The following is a 21,317-nucleotide window of genomic DNA, read 5'->3' as shown; positions in this document are numbered from 1 at the left end:
AATAGCAATAACTATTCTCACTCAATCACATTGCTTAGCGTGTGGAGTGTTATTTAGATGCCGTTCATGTGCAGGAGGCACGTCCGTTCTCCACGGAGCGCGGAGTGTGTGTGTGTATTTACCTAATTGTATTTACCTAATTGTAACATACGGGAAAAGAGCTATGCTCGTACTGTCCCGTCTCCATATCTACTAATGTCCAGCTTTTTCTTAAAATCATGAATATTCCTTGCGTTGACCACTTCCACGTCTAAACTATTCCATGCTTCCACCCTTCTATGAGGGAAGCTATATTTTTTCACATCTCTCCTACAAGTGGCCATTTTTAGTTTTTTCCCATGCCCTCTCAACATTCTTTCATTCCACATACACAGATCTTCCCTATCCATTTTTTCCATGCCAATCATCACTCTGTATATTGCTATCAGGTCTCCCTTTCTCTTCTGTTTTCCAGGGTTGGAAGTTGCATTCTTTTCAGTCTGTCTTCATAAGTCAAATCTCTTAAGTCAGGCACCATTTTCGTTGCAGCCCTCTGTACTTTCTCTAGTTTCCTTATGTGTTTCTTTAAGTTCGAGCCCACTGTATTGTTGCATATTCAAGCCTCGGTCTTATCATTGCAGTAATTATTTTCTTCATCATTTCTTCATCTAAATATCTGACGCCACTCTTATGTTCCTCAATAAGTTCAATACTTCTCCAATTATTTTGTTTATATGTCTCTCTGGCGATAGGTCATTGGTAATTGTCACCCCAAGGTCTTTTTCTTCATGACTGGTTTTTATGTCTTCATTTCCTATCTTGTACATACTCCTGATTCTTCTTTCACTCTTGCCAAACTCTATTTTCTTGCATTTTGTCGTGTTGAACTCCATTTGCCATGTACAGCTCCATTTCCATATTCTGTCCAAGTCTTCCTGGAGTAGTTCGCAATCTTTGTCACATCTCACTGTGTGTGTGTGTGTGTGTGTGTGTGTGTGTGTGTGTGTGTGTGTGTGTGTGTGTGTTTTACCTAGTTGTGTTTTACAGGGCCTGGGCATTATGCTCGTGTGGCCCCGTCTCCATATCTACACTTATCCAATCTTACTTTAAAAGTATGCACACTCGTTGCAGACACTACTTCTTCATTTAAACTGTTCCACGTCACAATACATCTTTGCGGGAAACTATATTTTTTAACATCTCTCAGACATCTTCCTTTTCTCAGCTTTTTACTATGCGATCTTGTGCTTCGGATGTCATATTCTTCTCTCAGGATCAGTTTCTCATTATCCACTTGGTCCATTCCGTTGATCAATTTATAAACTTGTATCAGGTCTCCTCTCTCCCTTCTTTGTTCCAGGGTTGGTAGATCCATAGCCTTTAGTCTCTCCTCATATGTCATCCCTTCAAATTCTGGAACCATTCTTGTTGCTATTTTTTTGCAGCCTCTCCAGTTTCCTTATGTGTTTCTTTTTATGAGGGGTCCACACTACTCCTGCATATTCCAATCTGGGTCTTATTATAATACTTATCAATTTCTTCTTCTACTTCTTCATTTAAACTGTTCCACGTCACAATACATCTTTGCAGGAAACTATATTTTTTAACATCTCTCAGACATCTTCCTTTTCTCAGCTTTTTACTATGAGATCTTGTGCTTTGAATGTCATATTCTCCTCTCAGGATCAGTTTCTCATTATCCACTTGGTCCATTCCATTGATCAATTTATAAACTTGTATCAGGTCTCCTCTTTCCCTTCTTTGTTTCAGGATTGGTAGATCCATAGCCTTTAGTCTCTCCTCATATGTCATCCCTTCAAATTCTGGAATCATTCTTGTAGCCATTTTTTTTGTAGTCTCTCCAATTTCCTTATGTGTTTCTTTCTATGAGGGGTCCACACTACTGCATACTCCAATCTGGGTCTTATTATAGTACTTATCAATTTCTTCATCATTTCTTTGTCCATGTAGTGAAATGCTATTCCAAAATTCCTTAGCAAATTATATGTTTCTCTAAAAATTCTATCAATATGGCTTACTGGTTGGTTGTTTTCTTCTATCTTCACTCTTAAGTCCTTTTCCTTTTTAACTTTCTCCAGTTCTACTCCATCTCCCATCTTATAGATTCCCACAGGTCGTCTTTCACTCTTTCCCATTTCCATGATATGGCTTTTGTTCACATTGAATTCCATTTCCCACTTTTTACTCCATTCCCAGATCATATTTAGGTCTTCTTGCAGTATTTCACAATCCTCTTTTTACTTTATAACTGCACAGTTTCGTATCATCTGCAAACAGATTTATGTAGCTGTTCACTCCTTCTGGCATGTCATTAATATAAATGAGGAAAAGTATTGGTGTCAATACTGACCCCTGTGGCACTCCGCTTTCTACTGCTCTCCATTTGGACTTCATATCTTTAACAACCGTCCTTATTTCAATCCCCCTCAAATAATTTTCTATCCATCTCAATGTGCTTCCTTTTAAGCCACCCTTCTCCTCTAACTTCCATAGTAATTTTGCATGTGGCACTTTGTCAAACGCCTTTTTTAAATCCTAAAAAATACAGTTAACCCATCCCTCTCTCCCATCTCTCTCTTATACTCTACCAACTATTCTAGAATAGAAACTCAATAAATTAGTTACACACGACCGTCTTTTTCTAAAACCAAATTGGCTATTTGATATTAATTTGTCTTCAAGGAACTTGATCCATTGTTTCTTTATTATTCTTTCACACATCTTGCATATTATACTAGTTAGTGATACCAGTCTGTAATTTAAAGGTTCTTCCTTCCTTCCGCTCTTATATATGGGAACCACCTCAGCTCTTTTCCATTCTACTGGTACTGTTCCATTTTCTATTGAGCATTTTTTGATGTTGTATATAGGACTTGCTAGTTCTTCCCTACATTCTTTCAGTATTCTGCCTGAGACTTCATCTGGTCCCATTGCCTTCTCTTCATCCAGTTCCTTCATTAACTCTTTTATTTCAAGCTTGGTTACTTTAATCTCTTTCATATAGATTGTCTCTCTATTACCCTGTGGCCTTTCAAATTTGGATTCCTTAGTAAAGACCTCCTGGAATTTATTGTTTAATAGTTCTGCCATACTTTTTGGGTCTTCCACCATCCCATTCTCTCCTTTTAACCTTTCTATTGTTCCTCTTTGCCTAATTTTTCCATTTATGAACCTATAGAACAATTTTGGTTGCTCCTTACATTTTTCGACAATGTCCTTTTTTGAAGTTCTTTTCCTCTTCCTTCCTCACCTTAATATATTCATTTCTCGCTGCCTTGAAGTTTTCCTTATTTGCTGGATTTCTATTTCTCCTCCACTTTTTCCATGCTCCATCTCATTTCTCCTTTGCCTTAGCACACCTTGCATTAAACCAATCTTTCTTTCCTTCTTCTTTAGGTCTATATTTCGGGACATATTCCCTGACTCCTGTTTTGTATACACTGTGTGTATTTACCTTTTTGTGTATTACAGGGTCCGAGCTAAGCTCTCTGTGTCCTGTCTCCTTGTCCATTCCTGTCATATCTCTCTTTCATCTGATTAACACACACCGCTTCAACGACATCACTGCTCAATTTATTCCAGTTATCAATGCTACGATGCGGGAAACTGTATTTTCTCATGTCATTTAGACAGATGTCTTTTATTAGCTTTTTTCCATGTCCTCGGAGATGATTGCTTGTGGTCACCTTTATCAACTCTCTGTCCAGTATGTCAATCTTGTTCACCAATTTATACATAGTTATTATATCTTCTCTTGTTCTCTCTTCTAATGTGGTTAGCCCCAGCTTCCTCAGTCTTTCCTCATAGTCTAACTCCCTGAGTCCTGGTACCATCCTTGTTGCCAGCCTCTGTACCCTTTCCACCTTCTTCACATTTTTCTTCATATGCGGTGACCATACACAAGCTGCATATTCTAACTGGGGTCTTATTAAGGTACATAATATCTTCATCATTCCTTAATCTAAGTAGTGGAACACAAGGCCAATATTTTGAAGCATGTTATATGTTTTCCCAAAAATCTTGTTAATGTGTTTCTCCGGTGACAATGTGTTTTGCACGGTTACTCCTAAGTCTTTCTCCTCATTGGTCTCTTTAATTTTCTCATCACCCAGCCTGTAATCCTTGTTTGGTCTGTATCTACTTCTTTCCATTTTCATAACATTGTGTGTGTGTGTGTATTTACCTAGTTGTAGTTTAACAGGGCCTGGACTTTATGCTCGGGTGGCCCCGTCTCCATATCTAAACTTATCCAATCTTACTTTAAAAGTATGCACACTCGTTGCAGACACTACTTCTTCATTGAAACTGTTCCACGTCTCAATACATCTTTGCGGGAAACTATATTTTTTAACATCTCTCAGACATCTTCCCCTTCTCAGCTTTTTACTATGCGATCTTGTGCTTCGAATGTCATATTCTTCTCTCAGGATCAGTTTCTCATTATCCACTTGGTCCATTCCGTTGATCAATTTATAAACTTGTATCAGATCCCCTCTCTCCCTTCTTTGTTCCAGGGTTGGTAGATCCATAGCCTTTAGTCTCTCCTCATATGTCATCCCTTCAAAATTTTTTGTAGTCTCTCCAACTTCCTTATGTGTTTCTTTTTACTCGTCAATCACGTCTCTCCTTCAGTCTACAACCACATCTCCGACTGCCAGAGCTACACCGACGCCGTAGAAGTATTGAAAGCCATTTATGTGAAGCCTACAAACGTGATCTTCGCCAGACATCAATTAGCGACCAGGAAGCAAGTGAGTGGCGAGTCAATTGATCAGTTTCTTCGCTCTCTGAATTTGTTGTCGAAAGACTGCAGATTTAAAGCTGTCACCTCTGATACGTATACTCAAGAATCCATCCGCGATGCGTTCATAACTGGCCTGCAGTCACCGATGATACGTCAAAGACTGCTGGAGAAAGACAGTCTTACTCTGGACGAATCTGTGCAACTCGCAAGAAGTCTAGATTCAGCGCAACGGAATGCAGAGACTTATGTGACCCCTACTTCGCTTGGCAACCTTTCATCTGCTTCTTCGATCTCTGCTCCTCCTAAACGTAGCGACATGGATCCTCAGGCGGAAAGGGCTGAAGAAACCAGTGCAGCTGCTAGCAAGAGTATGTACTACTTCTGTGGAAACCCTCGCCACCCTCGCCAGCGGTGCCCCGCTAGGAACGTCGACTGCTTCAAGTGTGGAAAGAAGGGTCACTGGCAAAGCTTGTAAAGCACCCAAGACTACCTACTCAAGAAATGAGGTTGCTGCCAGTACCATCTGCGCTTCCGGGTTGCCTGACCCTCCACATCGCACCACAATGAACGTAAGAGTCAACGGTGTTAGTTTGACTGCTCTTGTGGATAGTGGGAGTACGTCTAGTTTCTTGCATCCTTGTGTCACTAAATTATTGGAGGTTCCTGTAAAGTCTTCCAAAGAACAAATAGTTTTAGCCTCATCTGATATTGCTACAACTCTAGGGCATTGTGTCGTTGATTTGGAGGTCCGAAATTTCAGTTACCCTCACTTTAAATTCTCTGTACTTCCCCAGTTATGTGCTAAGGTAATTTTAGGTCAAGATTTCATGGAAATAAATAAGTCAGTGGAGTTCAATTTGCAAGGTCCTAAGCAGAAACTTACAGTATGTGGTGTTAACGTAATGAAAGTAAATCCTCCTTCATTATTCCCAAATTTAACAAGTGATTGTAAGCCTATCTCTTCACCTAGTCGCCAGTACAGTAAATTGGATCGAGATTTCATTCGGAAGGAAGTGAGATGTTTACTAGAGAAAGGAATCATCAAGAAAGCCAGTCCCTTGGCGAGCTCAGGTGCTCGTTACAAAGATGAGAGGCATAGACAACGCATGGTTGTTGATTACTCTACTACCATTAATCGCTTCACACAGTTAGACGCCTATCCTTTCCTAAAATTAATGAAATGGTACACAATCTTGCTAAATATAAAGTATTTAGTAAGTTAGATTTCAAGAGCGCTTACTACCAAATTCCACTTAGGGATAATGAAAAGTGTATACCGCCTTTGAGGCCGATGGGCAATTATATCAATACAACCGCATTCCTTTCGGTCTCACTAACAGTGTTGCAGTATTCCAAAGGGTCATTACTCAATTAATTAATGATAATAACTTGACCTCTACTTATGCTTACATTGATGATGTTATAGTATGTGGAAGTAACCCAGAAGAACATGATAGCAATCTTACTCGTTTCAGAAAAGTTGCTTCAAAATACAATCTCACTTTAAATGAAGACAAGTGCAAGTACAGTTTGAGAACTATAAACTACTTGGGGTACTTAATCTCCGATGGAAAACTTAGTCCAGACCCTGAACGTTTGAGACCCTTACAGAATTGCCTATTCCACTAACGCTGCTTCTTTGAAAGCACACTAGGATTGCTGTCGTACTACTGCAATGGATCCCAAATTACTCAAATAGGATTCAACCTCTTTTGAAATCAGATAACTTTCCCTTAGACTATTCAGCAGTCAAGTGTTTCTATGAATTAAAAGATGAAATATGCCAGGCTTCTGTCACTGCATTTAATGAGGATTTGCCTTTGCTGGTAGAGACTGACGCCCTACCTCACTAGCCGCTACCCTTTCCCAGTTAGGTAAACCTGTGGCTTTCTTTTCAAGGACCCTGACTTCATCTGAAAAGCGACAACCTGCTGTGGAAAGGAGGCTATGTCAGTTATTGAAGCCTTGCGTAAGTGGAGGTTGTTTCTTTTGGGAAGGAGATTCACAATTTTGACTGACCAACAAGCTGTGTCTTTTATGTTTGATATGAAACACTCTTCCAAGATCAAGAACGACAAAATTATGCGTTGGAGACTAGAACTCTCAGAGTACTGCTTTGACATTCACTACCGCCCTGGTCTTGATAACATCCCTTGTGACACTCTGTCTCGATCTTGCGTCACTGCTTCAGCCTCTTCACCTGCCTCACTTGAAGATATTCATGTTTCACTTTGTCACCCTGGAATTACGAGACTCTATCACTTTGTCAGAACTAAGAATTTGCCTTTCTCCTTGGAAGATGTGAAGAGAGTTTGTAATCAATGTTCTATTTGTTCTGAGTTGAAACCTAAATTCTTTAGAAAACCGAAAGCCAGACTTATTAATGCCTTGAATTGTTTTGACAGGTTGTCTATAGACTTCATGGGTCCTAAACCTTCATGTACTCAAACAAGTATATATTCACAGCCATTGACGAATATTCTAGATTTCCTTTTGCCATTCCTTGTCAAGACATGTCTGCACAGACCGTAATTTCCTGTTTCCACAAGATATTCTCATTGTTTGGATATCCTTCTTCTGTTCACTCAGATAGAGGAGCACAGTTTATGTCACGAGAAGTTCAACAATTTCTCATGGAACATGGTGTCGTTATGACTCATTCAACTCCTTATCATCCCCAGGGAAACGCTCAGTGCGAGAGAGAGAACGGAGTTATATGGAAAGCTGTTAAGTTGGCAATCAGATCCCGTAAAATTCATGAATCTCAGTGGGAACTAGTATTAGATCATGCCCTCCATTCCATCAGATCTCTTCTTTGCACTACAACTAATCACACACCCCATGAGATTGTTCTCCTTTCATAGGAAATCGTCCAATGGCTATTCTCTCCCTCTTGGCTGACATCCCCGCCCAGTACTTTTACGAAAATTTGTTCGAACTCAAATCTGATCCTCTTGTAGAAGATGTTGACCTCGTGAGTGCCACTCCCCATTATGCAAAGGTTCGTTTTCCTGACGGTAGGGAATCAACGGTCTCGACTGGGGATCTGGCACCTACACCTAGAGGACAGCCTGCTAAGACGCGTCTACCTTCATCTGCCAAGAGAAATCCCAGAATCCCTCCTCTCTGGACGCTGATGATGTGAACCAGAGCGAATCCTCCGGCATTTCAAACCAAGAAGCTGAGACTCCTGCTGATGCTATGGACACCGAGTCACTGAGGGAACCTGAACCACTTGTCGATCTACTAGACTCAGAAAACCTGTAGATAGGTTAACATATACATAGATGTATCTGTCAGTTAGGTAGGAATTGAGTATAGAGTACTTGTATATATATTTGTATTTGTATGTATGATATGTGGGATTTGCTTAATAAGAAGGGGAGAATGTGGTGGTTTATATTCGGGAAAGTACTATTGTATTCGAAGCACTTCACTTAGTCTTGTTCATTACGGTAGTCTACGTTCGTAGCTTCATTCGACTGCTTCATTATCTCATCCACATGTGATATGTAAACCCTCGGTGCCTACTTGAGGCAGATCGGATTTGGCGCTCCATCCAGTAACACCCAAGTTGTAGTTTCGTTGAATAAAGCCTTATGTCAAGGAAGGCCAACTATTTCTACACCCACTACAACATCTTTGCGGGGAAACTATCTTTTTCAACATCTCTCAGACATCTTCCCTTCCTCAGTTTTCTTACTATGCGATCTTGTGCTTCTAGTGTCATATTCTTCTCTCAGGATTAGTTTCTCATTATCCACTTGATCCATTCCGTTAATCAATTTATAAACTTGTATCAGATCCCTCTCTCTTCTCTGTTCCAGAGTTGGTAGATCCATAGCTTTTAGTCTCTCCTCATATGTCATCCCTTTAAATTCTGGAACCATTCTTGTAGCCATTTTTTATAGTCTCTCCAATTTCTTTATGTGTTTCTTTTTATGGGGGGTCCACACAACTCCTACATATTCCAATTTGGGTCTTATTTTAGTACTTATCAATTTCTTCATCATTTCTTTGTCCATGTAGTGAAATGCTAATCCAATATTCCTTAGCAAATTATATGGCTCTCTGAAAATTCTATCAATATGGCTTACCGGTTGATTGTTTCTTTCATTGTCACTCCCAAGTCCTTTTCCTTTTTTACTTTTTCTAGTTCTACTCCATCTCCCATCTTATAGATTCCCACTGGTCGTTTTTCACTTTTTTTCCCATTTCCATGACATGGCTTTTGTCCACATTGAATTTCATCTCCCATTTTTTACTCCATTTCCAGATCTTGTTTAAGTCTTCCTGCAGTATTTCACACTCCTCTTTTTGTTTTATGACTCTGCACAGTTTCGCATCGTCCGCAAACAGATTTATGTAGCTGTTCACTCCCTCTGGCATGTCATTTATATATATCAGAAAAAGTATTGGCGGCAATACTGACCCCTGTGGCACTCCGCTGTCTACTGCTCTCCACTTGAACTTCATATCTTTAACTACCGTCTTTATTTCTCTCCCCCTCAAGTAATTTTCCATCCATATAAATGTGCTTCCTTTTAAGCCACCCTTCTCCTCTAACTTCCAAAGTAATCTTTCATGTGGCACTTTATCAAACGCCTTTTTTAAATCTAAATAAAGACAGTCAATCCATCCCTCTCTCTCTTCTACTTAATCAACTATTCTAGAGTAGAAACTCAATAAATTTGTTACACACAACCGATCTTTTCCAAAACCAAATTGGCTATTTGATAATAATTTGTTGTCTTCAAGAAACTCAATCCATTGTTTCTTTATTACTCTTTCACACATCTTGCATATTACACTAGTTAGTGATACCGGTCTATAATTTAAAGGTTCTTCCTTCCTTCCGCTCTTATATATGGGAAGCATCTCACCTCTTTTCCATTCTACTAGTACTGTTCCATTTTTTATTGAGCATTTTATGATGTTATATATAGGACTTGCTAGTTCTTCTCTACATTCTTTTAATATTTTGCCTGAGACTTCATCCGGTCCCATTGCCTACTCATCTAATTCCGTCATCAACTCTTTTATTTCAAGCTTGGTTACTTTAATCTCTTTCATATGGACAGTCTCTATTACCCTGTGGTCTTTCAAATTTGGATTCTTTAGTAAAGACCTGAAATTTACTATTTAACAGTTCTGCCATACTTTTTGGGTCTTCCACCATCCCGTTCTCTCCTTTTAACCTTTCTATTGTTTCTTTTTGCCTTATTTTTCCATTTATGAATCTGTAGAACAATTTCGTTTGTTCCTTACATTTTTCGACAATGTCCTTTTCATAGTTCCTTTCTTCTATCTTTCTCACTTTAGCATATTCATTTCTTGCTGTTTTGAAGTTTTCCTTATTTTCTGGATTTCTATTTCTCCTCCATCTTTTCCATGCTCCATCTCTTTTCTCCTTTGCCCTAGCACACCTTACATTAAACCAATCTTTCTTTCCTTCTTCTTTAGGTCTATATTTCAGGACATATTCCCTGACTCCTGTTTAGTATATTTCCAAAAATAATTTATACTTCTCTTGCACCGTCTGAGCTTTCCATCTACTCCTAGTTTATGTTTTTAAAATAGCTCTTGAGGTTCTCAATATCAGCCTTTCTGTAATTTAATCGGTCTCCTTTGTATGATTTATCTCTATCTTCCTTTCCCTCTTCTATATCCATTTCTATTATTACATGGTCACTCTATGCCAATGGGCACTTATATCTTATATCATCGTTCATTTGTATACCCCTTGTAAAAACTAGGTCCAATCTCGCCGGGTCATCGTTTCCTCTGATTCTTGTGTAGACAACAACCTGCTTCTTGGATCCAGCCCCGAAGCTCTCACCTATCGGCCAATTGCGGAACTATCTGGCGCGCAGTTTGAAATTGTGTCTGGCGCTCAGTTTGAAAATGTGGTTGGGCCAAATCGTGTGTAAGGAAACCGATGACGCAAATTAATTAATTATAATATTTTTTCGGTTGCATTATAACAAAAACACGTAAATCAAACGCGCATAAATCGAGTTACCTATATATAAATAAATATATACAGGCAAACCCCCCTTTACAAAGTTTCACACAACAAAATTTCGCTACAATGAAGGTTTCTTTTTACTACCATCTGCTCATTTAACGGACACCAAACTCGCTTTAACAAAATTTTATCCAGGTATTTTTTCCAAGTTTGAAAGCCCCTCCGAATTACGCAAGTCGACAGGCTTTTGAATACACCAGCGTCTCTTGTGGACAAAACGCGCACCACTCATTCCCATAGTTCAAAACAATAACAGTGTCAGCAGCAGCTCGTCTTTCCTCGCTCTACATGCTACCAAAGCGCCCTTCAATGTCGCCTAGCGTTGCTAAGAAGACCAGGAAGTCTCTTACTCTCAAAGTGAAGCTGGATATTATTCACAGACACGAGAGGCAAGAAAACTAATAGCATTGCTTCCCACCATGGCTTGACTCCATTTACTGTCTACCATTTTCAAGTCAGCAGACTCTATTAAGAAGGCTGGTGAGATCATATCTTCCTTGCAAGCTAAAAGAACCACCTGAATTTGTGACTCTGCAATGGATAAAATGGAAAGCCTTGTGGAAATGTGGTACATATGTTTTGTATGCAGTACAATGATGCGCCCTTTGTTTACATTCCACAGGTTACCAGCTAGCGTATTTCCCGCTCCACTCTCCCTCCCTTCGTAAATTTAATATCAACATTATAAAGTTACTTACATACATACATTAATGTACATTATAATGATTTAGTCTTAAATTTAATTGCTTAAATGTTTAACCTCACAATTTTTACTTTCATTAAACCTTTTACTGTACTATGATGCACTCTCGCTTTGTTTACTCTCAATGAAAGCTCTAGTCAGGGGTTAAACTTGTTGTAATTGGTTCGCTTAACGAAAATTCGCTCAACAAAGGGTTTTTAGGAACGTAACCCCTTTGTTAAGCGGGGGTTGCCTGTATATATATATATATATATATATATATATATATATATATATATATATATATATATATTTATATATATGCCTCTAAAGACCGTTTAGCGCCTAAACAGTCACCAAAACCCTGATGAGTGCTGTGTGGCTGACAAGAGCAGCTAAGGCCAACAGGTGCCATACTTGTCTACATCTCATATTCATGTACCATATTCCTCATTGCAAGTACAACATATTTTCGTTTTGATTTAGTCTATTATAGTAAAGAATTATTCAGAATCAAAGAAGAATTTTAACCATGATAAAAGTAAGGATGCAAATACACATTTCTCTCTCTCTCTCTCTCTCTCTCTCTCTCTCTCTCTCTCATTATTTTGTTGAACTTTTTCTTTCTTCCAATCATGTGTTGTACCATAGGCTAGCACTCAGCATGCCAAGACTGGTACGTGTGCCAAAGGTTGCCGACCTCTGGTTTAAAAGTTTTAGTGTAATTCTGATTTTTGTTGTTGTTGCCAAATATAATACATTGCACATAAACTACTGCAGCTTTATCATATTACTTTTATAGAGGCATTGCATATTAATATATTTTGTGTGAAAATATTAATCATACATGAGTGACACTCTTTCTCTTTACCTGGTACGCAAGGTAGTAAAATTAAAGGTATTAATTATCAGTGGAACCATGCATGCTTTGGGGTCCGAGGGGTCACCAAGCGCACGGGTTCGAATTCTGTCCATCGTCTGAGTGTAGGTTGGGCTTCCTCACTTGGGGCAATGGTTTCCTAGCAGGTGGGCTTTAAGATAGGAGATACCCCAAAAAAGTACCCCCTTTAGCCCATAAATTCCCGTGAAAAGTCCACATGGTGTAAATAAAAAAAAAAAAAAAAAAAAAAAAAATTAAACGCACACACTGAACTAAAAGTTAGAATAGAATGATAATTTGCTCTTTATCATAGGTAAAATATATAAAAAAGAATGAACTGTGGCTTTTTTTTATACATAGCTGAAGTAAAATTTTTAAATAGCAGTGTTACCTCTTTTTGTAAGAATCTTGAATTTTATACAAATATCACTAATTCATTTGATAAAATTAATGGATGATCATGCCATGATTTGTAAAGACGAGTATGATGATAATTTTACAGCAAGAATTTTAGAATTTGGTCAATTATTGGTACAGTTATTCAACATTTAATGCTTGATTTTGAATTTTTTTGTGATCATTAAAGATACTGCACTGCACAAAAACTACAAAAGCTTTCTTTATCATATTACTAGTACAGAAGCATTGCATATTGATACATACTGAGTGAAAATATTATTCATAGACTAGAAAATAAAGATAGGACACAGAAACCAATATCAGCAGATATCGGAGATGACCGGACAAACTTCCCCCTTCACAAATCTAACTAATGGAAACCAGTAGAGAACCAAGAATGCATCTTTATATGACCGTTGTGCTCATGACAGTGACTACTGAGCCAAGCAGGGAGACTCATTGCCTCCTTGCTATGTCAAAAAACAAAAGCCATTTGTAATCCACTCACACTACTTTCGATTTATTTATTTTAGTAATTAATGATTAGTTTGTATTGTATTTGATCAACTTAATATGGGTTTATAATATATATAGAAATCACAACACAAACAAATAATGCATTGATATTCTTTTATGATACAGATGGAAATTTCCAAAATGGGTAAATCATTTGCAACTAATGTGCTGAGTCAGAAAGGATTGGAAATGAAAGCTGAAAGGAGTATAGAAGGTATTATACATAAATTATTTTAAAGTTAAATCTAATGAGAGTAATCATGGATACTTCAAAGCATGAACACAAATTAAATCCAACATATTATGCTCAGTAACTACACAAATATGTATATGTGAATACTATGGTTGGTCTACTTGTACAGCTGTTTTCATCAAGCATCATTCATATCTATAGCATACTCATAATTCTAAAGATATTTACAAAATTAAGACAAATGCACAAAGCATACACTTACCTTGTTGTAGCCCAAGACACCCACAATGGCCATGAACATTCCAACCACATTTGGCATTGTGACAGGATTACGCAAGAGCAAAAGAGAGATACTGATGATGGAGATTCGTTTTGTGGCACTTGCAACAGCATATGTGAGAGGAGTCACGTGATGCAAGATGGTGAATGCCACTAGGTTCTGCAACCAGCTCAGCCCTCCATCAAGCAGCAGCAGTATTAGAGTCTCCCATGGATCCCGTCTCACTAGCTAATGAGAACTTAATGTCATCAAGTAATCTTAACTACCTACTTTTCATATACATGATATGGTTAAGGTGTTGCAATTTTGTTATTTTTTGCATTAGGAACACTGTTTCAAGTATTAATGGTTTTAAATAAGTTTAATTCAATTGTATTTCATTCATCTAGACCAGGGGTTCTCAAACTTTTTAGCTCGTTGACATCCCCTATGAAGTTTCAAATTTTCTATTGACCCCCTAGTTTTTATTTAATTCAAGGGAAAACCACCAATGCCAAAATCAATATGGGTAGTAGTAGTAGTAGTAGTAGTAGTAGTAGTAGTAGTAGTAGTAGTAGTAGTAGTAGTAGTAGTTGTAGAAGTAGTAGTAGTAGCTATGAAGTATGATAAAAGGTATCACACAGTAAGAAAATATGTCGAGGTGTACAAGTACATGTAAATAAATCCTCAGTGCAACATATCTTTTTTTTGTCACTGTTGACATCATTAACTAATTACTATCAAGAATTTCAAATAGGATTAAATGGTCCCTTCTACTCCAGCAATAAACATTCGCCGACCCCCTGATTATTCATCGACCCCCTGGCTATTCATCAACCCTTGGATGTTCCGATCAACCCCTGGGGGTTGATATCAACCACTTTGAAAACCCATGATCTAGACACATGAGCAAACTGTAGAATCCAAACAAGTCAAGAAACCAAATATTTGGAACTTCATGACATTTATTATTATCATTATTATTATTACCAGTTATAAAAAGAAATATTATTATTATGATTATCATTATTATCGTTATTGTTACACTCACACCTCAGTACAATGGACTAAAAGGCAGTAACATCAGTCTGATAAAGCAAACTGTATCAACAATTACATTATGAAAGACAGAGAAGGAAATACACTACTGCACTTTTAATCAAACACACTATCCAATCTAACAGTGTAAAATTCCTATATACAGCATTTACAGTATATATATATATATATATATATATATATATATATATATATATATATATATATATATATATATATATATATAAATAAATATGGCGCAATATGCTGCCACTATGTCAGCGAGCACGGCATCGAGCTAAAGAGAAAACACATGGAGCAAAATGCTGAAATCCTTGATAAAGTTAATGACATCAAGAAACTCAAGATGACCGAAGTTATGCTCATATATTTAGAGAAACCTACTATCAACATCTAACAGCAACCAGAAGTTTCTCTGCCCTCCAAACAGCCACCCCTTACCTCCGGCAAAGCTGTAAGCTGATTGGCTCTCACAGGCCCACACACCTACCACATCTGCCACGAGCAGTCATAAGGGACTCTACTAGCCCAGTCTACTCACTCTTCTGAAGATGGTCCAGACAAGACTGAAAGACGTCTCGAGAGCAATATAGATTTTGGCTCACTCTTCCAGAATCTACATCCAGACAAATGCACCCTTGTGCGACAAATACAAAAGCTTTAAAAAAAGAATAATGCTCAAGTTCCTATAGACTTCAATAACATTATATTATTATATATATATATATATATATATATATATATATATATATATATATATATATATATATATATATATATATATATATATATATATATATATATATATATATATATATATATATATATATATATATATATATATATATATATATATATATATATATATATATATATATATATATATATATATATATATATATATATATATATATATATATATATATACAGTAATACTCCGCTTAACGAACAGGATAGGGGTGTCAAAGCTGTTCAGAGAGCAAGAATTCGTTAAGTGGGCGTAATTTTCCCATAGGAAATAATGGAAATAGGTGGGGGATGCGTTCTGGGCTGGTCCCCAACATACCACATGGGTAAAAAAAAAAAAAAAAAAAAAAAAAAATTATACAGGGTGATTCACGAGTTTCTCTGGAAAATTTAACTACTGCAAGATTACACAATTCTAAACAGAAAATATTCTATAAGTATAGGTAAACACCTATACTTATAGCTTAACGAACGTTCGTCTAACGAATTTCCAGTTTAACGTACTATATATATAAAGTTAGACCAAAAAGTCCGCATAACGTACAACCACATCTGTTTTAACGAATTTTCTGGGTTTAAATTTGCCAGGTGAGGGACCAAATGCGGCAGCTTTGCTGTGATTGTCTGGCTCCCTGCCTGTCTCTAGCGCTCCTGGAGCTGGATCCAAGATTCTTTAACAACTTCAGAGCAACCTCCTGCTGCGAAATAGCTTCCATGAACGCTTGGAGGGACGGTGCCAAGGTTGCTATCAGGTTGCTCTGTCTTATATATGCATTAAAAATAAAAAACATTTCTATTAGCTTTTTACAAACCTTGGCCCCAAAAAAGGATTTACTAATGAAATACCGCAGTATTTCATTAGTAATTCACTATCACTCAGTGCCACAGAGTTGAGGTTATACTCATGGCACAAGCATATATGAATACTAAGATATGATATCCATTATAGCAGGCAATAGAGTGGAAACATAAATTTAATATCATGGTGGAAGACAACACGCAGGCTAAAAGGGTCACAAGAAGAAGAAGAAGCGGCTGAACCGCCGTGAGTCTTTGGCCGATCTTATCTCTACTTTATTTTTTGGTATTCTATGTAAGATTTTACTTTATGCATTACAAAACAATCCTTTCTTGGGGGCAAGGTTTGTAAAAAGCTATTAGAAAAATATATAATTTTTTATTTTAAACCCATGTGGTATGTTGGGGACCAACCCAGAATGCATCATCCCTATTTCCATTATTTGCACTCTATGAACAGCTTTGACATCCCCTATCCTGTTCGTTAAGCGGAGTATTTCTGTATATGTATTTATATATATATATATATATATATATATATATATATATATATATATATATATATATATATATATATATATATATATATATATATATATATATATATATATATATATATATATATATATATATATATATATATATATATATATATACAGGCAACCCCTCTTAATGAAGGTTCACATAACAAAATTTCATAACAATGAAGGTTTCCTTTTACTACCATCTGCTCGTTTAACGAACACCAAACTCCCTTCAACAAAATTTTATCCAGATAATTTTTTTCCAAGTTTGAAATCCCCGCCTTATCATGCAAACCGACAGGCTTTTGAATACGCCAGCACCTCTCATGGACAAAAAGCGCACCACTCACTCCCCCTAGTTTAAGGTGGTAATTCGTTAATTTGGTAAAAAAAAATTGAAAAATTGGAAACTTGGTACTTGGGTTCGTCTCTGGAGAGGAAGCCATGGCCGGTTGCCAGGCGATAACGCACTGCTTACCTGGTAATGGCGGGTTTAAAGGGCCGGCCCTTTAAATACCCAAGCGTGCATACGCCCCTTTTTCTTCTAGTCTTTGTTTTGCTTGTATTTATTTCCCTTTTTGAGCTGTTTTATTTTTTTTTGCGTGATGTACGATAGTTTAGTATCAGGCAGTGAGGGTGAGGAAGACGCTACTCCCTCAGTACCAATCGATACAGCCTTAGGGAGTGTGCGTGCGTGCAGCCTACCTGTTGATCGTATTTTACACGTGTTGGGTTCCCAAATTGTGACTGCCACGTGTAAGGCCATGATGTAACATGGCCTGAAACTATCTAAACAGCCACTACCAGCCTCCAAGCAATTGTCAAGGGATTATGTAATAACATATCTGAGTTTGGTACATATTGGAGTGAGTTATTTATTTTTTTTATAACGTGGGCTTTTCACGAGAATTTATGGGCTAAAGGGGATACTTTTTAGGGTACCTCCTATCTTAAAGCCCACCCGCTAGGAAACCGTTGCCCTGAGTGAGGAAGCGAGTTACGTGGGGGTTTTGAAGATGTTCACAGAAAAATTTGTTTTTCTCGACTTTGTTTTTCAGCATATATTGTTGAATAACTTTTTCAGTAATTGGTCAATTTCAAAAATTTTTGCAGCAAAATGATCAAGAACCTCATCTTAACAAATGCAAGCATGATAATGCATGAACTCACTCAAATAAATTTACAACAGGCTTATAAACTCAAATTCTTTATGAAAAAAAAAGGTAACAATTTGGCGTGTAATGAAATTGTTATAACATAGGTTATGTGTATGCCGATGCTTACATTTATTTGTTGTTATGTATATTATATGTGGTTAAGAGTAAATTGCCACACTGTTATTAGTTTTGATTCTATAATGGTATTTTGAATTATTTTCTTATCGCCGAAAAAATATTTATTGCAAAAAAACTACGCCACATTTGTGTACCAAATTAACACTGAAGACGTACACCATAAACGTACACCTTGTGTATAAATATTATTGAATTCGGTGAAAAAATAGCAATGGGAGAGCCAAAAAACCGATATTGATATCGAGTCATCGAATAACAACCTTAAAACAATAACAGCGTTGGCAGCAGCTCGTCTTCCCTCGCTCTACATGCCACCAAAATGCCCTGCAATCTCGCCTAGCATTGCTAAAAAGACCAGGAAGTCTTGCTCTCGAAGTGAATATTATTCACAGACACGAGGGAGGCAAGAAAACTAATAGCATTGCTTCCCACCATGGCTTGACTCCATCTACTGTATACCATTTTCAAGTCAGCAGACTCTATTAAGGTTGGTGAGATCATATCTTCCTTGCAAGCTAACAGAACCACCTGAACTCATGACTCTGCAATGGATAAAATGGATAGCCTTGTGGAAATGTGGTACATAAGTTTTGTATGCGGTACAATGATGCACCCTTTGTTTACATTCCACAGGTTGCCAGCTAGTGTATTTCCCACTCCACTCTCCTTCCCTTCATAAATTTACGATCATCAACATTGTAAAGTTACTTACATACATACATTAGTGAACACTCGACCCTCGAAACAACGGACCTCCCATCAACGGATTTCGGAAACTACGGACAAATTCTGGAGTCTGGTTTAATCTACGGACGAATATTAAAATGCGCGCGATTGTCCGTTCCCGGCAAATTATTGTCCGGTAGGTAGCGGGTCGGTCGCGTCATCAGCTGTTGGCCGCCATGTTCAATCTTCAGTCCGTGCGTTTTCAAGCAACAGCGAACATTGTCCAGTGCTTACCACGGCATTTCTACCTTTCCCACGAGTGCTTAACCTATCCAAAATGCCACCTAAACGTAGTAAACCAGTGAAGCGTAATCGAAAGGTTCTTCCAGTGGTTGCTAAGCTAGAACTAATACGAAAATTAGAAAATTTTACGTATTTTACGTACATCATATAGAGTTTTATACGTACTTTTGCTAAGAACAGACTTTTGCAATCTACAGACAGGGTCGTGCACGCATTTGTCCGTTGTTTCGAGGGTCGAGTGTACATTATAATGACTTAGTCTTAAATTGAACTGCTTAAATATTTAACTTCATAATTTTTATTTTCATTAAACTTTTTACTGTACTATGATGCACTCTCACTTCGTTTACTTTCAATGGAAGCTCAAGTCAGGGGTTAAACTTGTTATAATTGGTTCGCTTAAAAAAAATTCTCTTAACAAAGGCCCAATTGGGGCCGAAATAGCCGCGCTATAGCCGAAAACGCGATAGCCGAAATGATCTTGGCGGGAAGGCGGTTTTGGCCAATAAGTGCTCAGATATTCCATTATGTCATAGCGGGGCGCGCGATAGCAGGCAACTGAGGTCGCGATAATGAAATATTAGCAGCTTTTCATGGGTGCGCGATAGCAATAAAACGTGATAGCCGAAGTCGCGATAGCCGAGGGTTGACTGTATATATATATATATATATATATATATATATATATATATATATATATATATATATATATATATATATATATATATATATATATATATATATATATATATATACAGGCAACCCCCACTTAACGAAGGAGTTCCGTTCCTAAAAAAAATCTTTGTTAAGCGAAACTTCGTTAAGCGAACTGATTATAACAAGTTTAACCCCTGACTTGAACTTCCATTGAGAGTAAACAAAGCGAGAGTGCTTCATAGTACAATGAAAGGTTTAATGAAAGTAAAAATTATGAAGTCAAACATTTAGGCAGTTTAATTAAGTCATTATAATGTTGATGATCTTAAATTTATGAAGGGAGGGAGAGTGAAATGGGAAAGACACTAACAAAACTTATGTACTACATTTCCACAAGGCTTTTCATTTTATCCATTGTAGTCATGAGTTCAGGTGGTTCTTTTAGCTTGCAAGGAAGATACAGTCTCACCAGCCTTCTTAATAGAGTCTGCTGACTTGAAAATAGTTGAGACATTAGATGGAGTCAAGATGGTGGCGCAGCTGACTTGCACCGTCTGCGCCTGTCTGCTGATCCCTATTGCCCTTTCCTATTGCATTTCCTGCCCCGCTGCCCACGCTTCTACTCCCACTGCACTGCACTGCGCTCCCAGCTGTCCGCCCTGGGCGTCACAACATTCGACCTGCCCACCCTCCTGGCGGCCTCAGGCGTCCACCCCTCTCGGCAATCTGCAGTCCTTTGTGTTCGTGGCCCTAATCAACAACAAAAACAAGCTTGTGTTTCATATTCCTACATAGTTCTAAATAATATAACAATACAACCTTTAACTTACCTGAATGACCATAAACAATGATTGGTTGAAAACTTGATAATATGCTTTGAAATGTACGGAAACTCGAGTTACGTACAAAATTGACTTACGTCATGTTTCAGGAACGTAACTCTGACGTAAACCGAGACCTTACTGTATATATATATATATATATATATATATATATATATATATATATATATATATATATATATATATATATATATATATATATATATATATATATATATATATATATATATATATATATATATATATATATATATATATATATATATATATATATATATATATATATATATATATATATATATATATATATACAGTGCGGTCATTGCATTATGCGGCGCCGACTCTGTTGATAAACAGTATTAATAATATTGAAAAAAAAAGTCAAATCGGTACTTACCATCGCTTAATAGTCGATGGGCTTTCCTTTCCTCCTAATGCACTCCTTTAACCCTTTCCTTCCGGCAATCGTATATATACGATTGCATCAATGCGTCCGTAGCGATAACGATCATACCCGTAATCAAGAATTTTCGCGCCTCAATTTTGAGCTCCAAGCGCGGTTTCTCGAGTCAGATGGTGAGTGGAAGTGTCTGGCATGTTTCCACATGTAGTGTTGTCACTATAGCTCTGGAAATTTAGCGGTAACTAAGCTATTTTCCCTTTCTCCAGGCGACACTTGGCAACTCCAGCGACCCGCCGGGTGGAAAGCACCATGATAAGTGCGA

The 21,317-nt window shown here is 37.4% G+C and overlaps 1 protein-coding gene across 3 annotated transcripts in view; it reads right to left on the bottom strand.

Annotated features, from left to right (window-relative positions):
• LOC123511329 (solute carrier family 35 member E1 homolog) overlaps positions 1-21,317 on the bottom strand; it is a 194,182-nt gene that overhangs the window by 6,256 nt on the left and 166,609 nt on the right. For 2 of the 3 annotated variants that reach the window (XM_045267121.1, XM_045267122.1), the window contains one exon: positions 13,705-13,950. The exons of the other annotated variant lie outside the window; for it this stretch is intronic. In XM_045267121.1, the coding sequence (XP_045123056.1) occupies positions 13,705-13,950 (246 nt within the window). The remainder of the gene's footprint in view (positions 1-13,704; positions 13,951-21,317) is intronic. 3 annotated transcript variants of the gene reach the window in all.

The sequence above is a fragment of the Portunus trituberculatus genome, chromosome 31 (genome assembly GCF_017591435.1).
Source record: "Portunus trituberculatus isolate SZX2019 chromosome 31, ASM1759143v1, whole genome shotgun sequence".
Taxonomy (NCBI): domain Eukaryota; kingdom Metazoa; phylum Arthropoda; class Malacostraca; order Decapoda; family Portunidae; genus Portunus; species Portunus trituberculatus.
This window is presented reverse-complemented; position numbering and strand designations above follow the sequence as displayed.